Raw genomic sequence first — 7957 nt, forward strand, 5'->3', positions numbered from 1 at the left:
CACCACTACACTCCAGCCTGCATGACAGAGCAAGGTCCCCATCTCTAAAAAAAGAAAAATTGAAAAATGAAAAAATTAAAAAAAATAAAATGAAAGATGAGTCTGTAGCCTCAGTACTCTTGGGAAGCCTCTAATTTAAGCCTAATACTGAAGAGTTTAATATCATTAATTTGCCTTGTGAGCTTAATCATTGATTAAGCTACCTGGGGAGAAGAATGAATCTGTTGAGTAAAGGTTCTCTTAGATGTAGGTAGAACTGGCAGTTGCTTACGTTTATAATTTATGAGATTTTATGGTTCCAAATGTCAGCCCTACTCCCTGACATTCCAACAATGTGCCTCCTTTCCTATGTGTCTTGCAGGTTTTACATAGCCTCTCATGAATTCTTCAAAATGCAAACTTGGGGTATCCAAGCACCAGACAGGTGAAGGCTGGTCAGTAACTATCTTCTTAGTCTCCTTTACTTTTTTTTTTTTTTTTTTTTTTTTTTTAAATGAGTTGGAGGGAAAGCAAAAGTTCTAAAGCTAGAGCTGGGTCAACATTAAGTAAAATTTTGCAGTAGGTCATTATTGTTCAGTATCTTCCCCCAATTTAATTAAACATTCATTCATACCCCAAAACATGTATTCTTTGAAAAGTAAATAGGCCGGGCATGGTGGCTTATGCCTGTAATCCCAGAACTTTGGAAGGCCAAAGCAGGCGGATCATGAGGTCAGGAGATCAAGACCATCCTGGCCAACATGGTGAAACCCCATCTCTACTAAAAATACAAAAATTAGCTGGCCATGGTGGCGCATGCCTGTAATCCCAGCTACTCTGGAGGCTGAGGCAGGAGATTCACTTGAACCTAGGAGTCAGAGGTTGCAGTGAGCCGAGATCGTGCCACTGCACTCTAGCCTGGTGACAGGGCGAGACTCTGTCTCAAAAAAAAAAAAAAAAAAAAAGAAAGAAAGAAAATGTGAATAGCACTAGAGGTAGGAGTTGGAGCAAGGCAGGGGAGAAGAGGGAAGACACATGGAAGCCAGTTCTTTATCTGAGTGTCTTCATTTTCCATGAGCATTGTATGACTGAGGTGTGCTTAAGAGAGGGTCGGGAGGGTGCCCAGTGAGGTGGGGATCACTGAGACGCATAGGAGAGAGGGAAGAGTAGGTGGCTGGACAGGTGGGAGGAAAGCAAACCTGAATTTTGTCTGTTATATCTCATATGACTTCAGCAACAGCACTATGAGGTCATTGTTTTTCTTATCTTATTGATGAGAAAACTGAGGCTCAGAGAAACGAACTCAATCCTGATCATTTTCTTTTGCTTTGCCTTGTGCTTTCCCTTTGAGAATATTATTCCCAAAACTTTATATGGAAAACCTGGAAGCCAAAACTACATATACATTTGACTATAACTGTGTTAAAAAAAAAAGATCCAGTGAAAACATAAGAAAAGCAATATAACAAAATGATGATGATTTTGGTCCTTGAGAGGTGGGGTCAGGAGGTAAGAGATGGCTTTTTCCTATTCTAGTTTTCTATATTTTCCATAATACACATGATTGCTTTTATAGCATCAGTGTCATCACCACCAATAACAGCAAAAGGTGTGCATTACTTTAAAAAGGAAAGTTGTGCCAGGCACGATGGCTCAAGCCTGTAATCCCAGCACTTTGGGAGGCAGAGACTGGCGGATCAACTGAGGTCAGGAGTTCAGGACCAGCCTGGCCAACATGGTGAACCCCTGTCTCTACTAAAAATGCAAAACATTAGCCAGGTGTGTTGGTGCACACTTGTAATCCCAGCTATTCAGGCGGTTGAGGCAGAAGAATCTCTAGAACTCTGGGGGCGGAGGTTGCAGTGAGCTGAGATACCGCCAGTGCATTCCAGCCTGGACTAGAGGGAGACTCGATCTCAAAAATAAAAAAATAAAAATAAATAAATACATAAATAAATAAATAATAAAAAGGAAAGTTGTTTTTGTTTCTTGGGTTACCAATATTCCTTCTAGATATTTAATAGTTTCCTGGAAACAAAGACTGATATTTTTAAGGCTTGATGAGTGAAGTGAATTCCATAGTAAGAATTCTGCCATTACTCTTAGAGCTTCTATTAAGACTATGTTACATGGTTTCTCTACTAGGTATTCTGTAAGAATTAAGAAAAAAAATATTAAAGTAACTCCATTGAAAATAAAACTGGTAGCCTGTTTTATAAATCTATAAAATATTCTGCATATTTCTGCATTCTGTAGAAAGTACATATTTGAATTGAATGTATTTATTGATATTACATTTTACTAAGATGTGCAGGTGTTTCTGTGCTTTCAAAATACCAGAAATCCAATCAATTACATAGAAATAGAGAGTCAATAATAGAGATATTGTATCTACATAATGTGGAACCCCTGAATTGACTGAAATGAGGGACTCTGGAGGCATTGTGTAGATAGAGCTGAAATGAGGCAAATATGAAAATTTAAACAATGCCTCTTTTATATTAAAACAACCAACTATAAAAGCAATGTATTTAGTCAATGAGATAATCCTTTTGGTTTACACAATTCTAAGCCATAAGTTTGGGTAATTTATCTTACTTAGTTTACCCAACATTTCGATGGTTTCCTAAAACATAATTGAATCTCTGGAAAAAAGAAAACAAAGATTCTGGCCTGGATTTTCTGCATAGAGAATGTTAAGTTAAGAACAAATAAGCAAGGAAAAAACTCACATTTGTCCTTTACATGTAAATGCTCTTTTACTTCCTTTATAAATGTGACTCTTTTAGGCTATGCACATTTGAATGTAAGAACTTGGTTAGAAAGACTTGACCCAGATGAGTATTTATTAAACTGTAAATTAAACTTGCCTAAAAGAAAAAAATGCAGAGAAAATATTAAAATGAAAGTCCTTTGGCTATAGAAGGTGGAGGTTTGAACCTTTCAAAGATTTAAGAAAATAAGTATTTTAGAAGAAGAAAAAAGCAGGTCACTAATTTTGTACAAAACTGGTTCCCCTTCACTGTTCTCATTTCCATTGATCAGGGGCACCACATTCTTCTAGACTCAGAATCCTGGGCCATGCTGAATTGTCCTTTCTTCATCCTTTATGTCGGATATGTTTACATCACACCGTTTCTTTCTTTGAAACATCTTTCTGGTTTACTCTTTACTTTAAATTCTCCTGATAGATGATCTTACTGCCTCATGCCTGTATCGCTACTAACAACTTCCAAAGTGGTCTCTCTGCCACCGATCTCTCTCTCTTCAAATCTGCCTCCCCAAGAGCTGTCAGATTTCTCATCCCTAAATACCATTTCATCATCGCTGCTCCCTGCTCATCACTCACATTCTTTGTCGCCTCTGCATTAAGTTCAAATTCCTTTCTTTGACCGATTGTCTGGATCCTCCACAGCCTTCTCTCTCTGTCTCTTTCTCTTCTTTCACTCTCATACACTTCTATCAGTCCAGTCTTACTTTTTACCACTCCCCTAAATACATCATTCATTTCAGACAACTAAGTCGCTCCATCCCATAAGTCCCACTCGATATGCCCCTACTTGGCCCCTCTCCAAACCCACGCCATTCTCATCCCAGCCACTATGTCTTGTGCTTTATGCATGGGATACTGTCCTTGACTTCTACTTTTCAAATTATCTTCATCCTTCCAGAGCCATCTCAAAAGCCACCTCTTCCTTGAAGACTTCTCTGATTCCTATAGCCCGGTAATTTTCCTTCTTTTCTCTGAACTCCCATCCCATCTATAATGAGGGTTGAATTACAAGGCACATTGCTTAAATACACTCCTCTTGGCTTATATGTCACTCTATGTTTCTCAGTTAGGGTGTTATTGGTGTTTGCAACAAGGGAACTTCATTCCTTATTCTTGGAGGCTGACAGTGGTGTTAATGTGACAACCCCAAATGCTCAGAATGTATTTCCAAATGCTCTAATTATTAAAACAAACTCCGTAAAGAAGGTACCATGTCATACACATATTTGTTCAACAAGTAATCTTTGTTAAAGCAGTGAATGTGGATTTTTAAGGAAAAACCTGTAGTTCCCTCACAGTTGCCAAAATATATTTTTAAAATTAAGGAGGAGCCTAGTTAACACTCAGGCATTAATCACCACCTCCACTTTAAGCATCTTTCAGGAGGTATTTCATGGGTCCTCACACGGATCTTGGATATTGCTACTTATCTCGTTTTATAGATGACAAAACTAAGGCTCACAGAGTTCTGCTTATCCAAGGTTATAGAGTTTGAATGGAATCCTGGCATTTAAGCCCAAGTTTGGAGCCAAAGCTTTGGCTTTTTCTTCTATCATACAGCCTCTGTAAAGACAGCTTATCGGTAACAGTTTTGAAATAAGAATGTGAATATGTAACACAATTAGCAAATTAAAACATATTAATGCTGATAGGTACTAATGACTGTAATGGAAAGAAAGGACATTAGGCAAGACAAACAAGTTTTAAAAATTTATAACAGGAATGCAAATTGGAGTCTAATGAATGAATTTACTCCCTGACCTTCCTCGCTGCTGACATTAACCCATGTTTGGTGTCTAATTGAGATGTACATATTCTTTACTTTCTTATTATATTGTCAACGTTTGTCTTGGAAGATAGTCAATAGATCTCTAAATTTCCATTAATCAAATTTTGGGTAATAAATGGCCAAATAAGCCTTAGAGTAGGTAGCACTGCTAGATCCAAGGCAAAAGAAATCTAAGAGCTGGCAATAGTTGCTTAGGTCTTCTCTCCTATCATCTAGTTATCTTAAATAATAAGTATTATATAAACCAGGTATTACAGCAATATTTAAAATGCAGTATATGTTTCCTTTAAGTTATGGCTCATTATTCATTTCATGCATATCTAAAACTCTTAAATTTTTTAGCAGTTTATTTCGCTGTGTCTGGTTACAATGCATATATCAACTAGAATTTATGAAGTAATAGTGGGAATGATTCATATATATACTTTTTTACAAAGTACACTCAGTTTCTAACTAGGTACACAGAGAGAACTATATTCCTTGCAAGAAATATCAGAAAATTCAACCCATTTAAAAGAATCAGCATGTTGATTTCAAGTTTAGCTTTCTTTTTTAACTATGAGAATAAATATTTATCATCTGTTCATTATATTTACCAAACAAGGAAAGAGAAACTTAAAGCTAAGTTTATAAGTAACTTAGAAGAAGTGTATAAACATAGATAAATGTGTAAGTGATATAAAAGTATTTTATTCCTATATCATTTCATAAATCATATGTACTGCAATAAAGCTTTGCACTTGGTTCACTAGTGAAACCACTATTCAACTAATTATATGGGCATTCAGGTGATCTAAAAGCATAAAAGAATTTTCAGGAAAGAAACAGATTTTTTTAAAAAATTGAGTCATTCTTTATGAAAAATTGAGCTTGATGTTGTCTTTTTTATTAGAACATTTCCTGAGCAAAGTGCATTTTCAGCTTCTGCAGGCTGGGACACTGTGCAAGGAGCTGGAGGAGAGGGTGATAGAATCTTCCCCCACTAAGCCTACCAAAAATAAGTCCAAGAACCTTTGCCAGGTATATGTCTCCATTGTGAGTAACTGTAGAATGGCAAAGAAAGTTTCATTTATTTTTTAACTAACCTGTTTTCAAACTGTCCTGTCAAATATTTGTTGTGCAATGAATTTTTAAGATAATTCTTTATCATGCAATAGAATTCTTTCCTACAGAAGCCAGAAATTGTCCAAATATTCTGATAACATTTCCAGAGAGGCACAAACATATTAAAGGTAAATTTCCAGAGTTTCTGTTTATATTTCTTTGTATCTTAATAGCACCTGAACTGATACCTGCTGATGTGCTATCCAATTTTCCCTATCTATTTTTAGATCTCTAGTTGCTTTAGAGATGGATTTAATATGTTAGGCAGAAGCTTACACTGTGAAGCATTTGCATGATTGTATTTCAGTTTTGCCATCAGTTAAACAGGGCAAAGTTGTTCCCATCTCCAAGGAACTCTATCGCACATTTCCTCTATTGACTTGGAGTTTGGGTTTTGCTTACCTGCTTCCTTGAAGATACTGTGCTGTTGAAACATCTATTAGAGGTATTTAAATTCAAATTTGTGTTCTGATGGGTTGAGTCATTTTTCCACGTCTTAGAGTTTTCTTTAGGATCTGAAGGAATGGGATTTAGGAAAAGGATTCTAGCTATGAATCCATAGAGGACGGTAGCCAGGATCATTGGCACAACATAAAAGACACCAAAGTCCATTAGGTAAATAGGTGAGTAGTAATTCCTGGAGATCTTGTAGCCACAGGATATCACAATAGCATCTTTGTAGGTGCTAATATTGAGATCCAGCAAGAAGAACCAGAGCATACAGTAAATAGATGTGAAAGCCCAGACAAAGATGATAATCTTTTTGGCTCTGGAAAACGTGCAGAGAAACTGGGCTTTGATGGGGTGACAGATTGCTATATACCTCTCAATGGTAAAGGCTGTTATTGAACACGAGGATGCATTAATTCCCAAATACTGGAGGTAAGTAATGCAGAGGCATCCAACATAGCCATAGACCCAGGAACCATAGATGCTGTCTGTTATGTTGGGGAGGCCTGCGGCCACCAAAACCATGAGATCAGCTACTGCCAGGCTCACCAGGTAGCAGTTTGTGGGGGTCCTCATGTGCTTGGTTCTCATGACAACCAGGACTACCATGATGTTGCCTACAATGCCCAGGCCACAAATAATGAGCACGAGTAAGATGGTGACCACCTGGTATTCTAAGGCCACTGCTGCTCGTGGCTGAAGCTGTGTTTGGTTCAGTTCACTGACTGTCTCGTTTTCCATCTTTAGTGGCTTAAAGTTTCTCGGAAACACTGACTTCTCAAAACATCTTCTTTCCAGCGCTCACTTTTATTGCAGCAGTTCCATCCCCCTGTGAAGGGTCATAGTACATATTCATTAATAGTGTTACAATTTCTGATCAAGTCCCAATCACAAATAACCCTCACTTCCACTCCTTTCACTTCCTATTTTTCTGCGGGAATAGGGCTCATGTGTACTTCTTAAAACTTCCTTTATTGCATCTCTAGTGTAGAATGGAGTAACTGTTTTGACCAGCTCACATTAAGAGGGATCAGTTCCCTCTTAACAGAGAAAAATGCTTAAGAAAAGAGAAACAGTAAAAACTCCTTGTTTTGAAACAATGCCCGATTGAAAAAAAATTAAATAATATCTGCTAACTGAAAAATAAATACTAATACACCTCTTAGATGCCTGGCAAAAGTATGATGAAGAAGAAAAAGATACCAGAGGAAAAAGCCAAGAAGCTCGATAATCAAGCTTGTTACAAATTTAGCTGTTGCCTCTTTTGCTCTCAGAGGGTGAGATGTCTTTGGTATAAAATAGAAAGCCTTTGAGATGACATTTCCCCATGCCCCCTGCCCCACAGATACAAGAGAGGACAATTCCTTCTCTTACCTTATCCTCTGTAGCACTGCCTGATTTTCTGGGTAGATGAAGTGGTAATAGTTCCAAGTTTCTAATCTTGCAGAAAATCTCATCTACTCTATTGGAGAGGGAGACCACTTAGCAGTGCTCAGTCTTTAAAACTGCAGTTTCTCCAAAGCCTCACAGCGCTTTCCAACTAATGACAAACCATACAGCCGCAGCAGAAGCAGGAGCAGCAGCAGGAGCAGCAGCAGTGAGGCTGTCAAATCATAGATCGTCCCCTAATGAGAACATACACGCTCGCTCGCTCGCTCTCTCACACACAGACACACACACACACACACACACACTCACAAATGCCAGTCAGTCCTCACTGACTCAGAGTCTTCTGCTCTTGGAGGATTTACTATTAAATGTGCTGATGAGACCATCTTTAATTTGGAAAGCTGAAATCATAAGCCAGGGGTCTAGAAGCAGCTGGCCTTGTCGTTGTTGATCGTCTAAGTTTTGCAGAAACG

General features: G+C 37.9%; 1 protein-coding gene across 1 annotated transcript in view; it reads right to left on the reverse strand.

Moving 5' to 3' along the window:
• Positions 1–6995, reverse strand: part of TRHR (thyrotropin-releasing hormone receptor) — a 31738-nt gene extending 24743 nt beyond the window's left edge. The window contains exon 1 of the mRNA XM_011968380.1: positions 6048–6995. Within this exon, the coding sequence (XP_011823770.1) occupies positions 6048–6836 (789 nt within the window). The 5' untranslated portion in view covers positions 6837–6995. The remainder of the gene's footprint in view (positions 1–6047) is intronic.
• Between the last annotated feature and the right edge of the window lie 962 nt (positions 6996–7957).

Source organism: Mandrillus leucophaeus, unplaced genomic scaffold (assembly GCF_000951045.1).
Source record: "Mandrillus leucophaeus isolate KB7577 unplaced genomic scaffold, Mleu.le_1.0 Scaffold840, whole genome shotgun sequence".
NCBI classification, from domain to species: Eukaryota; Metazoa; Chordata; class Mammalia; order Primates; family Cercopithecidae; genus Mandrillus; species Mandrillus leucophaeus.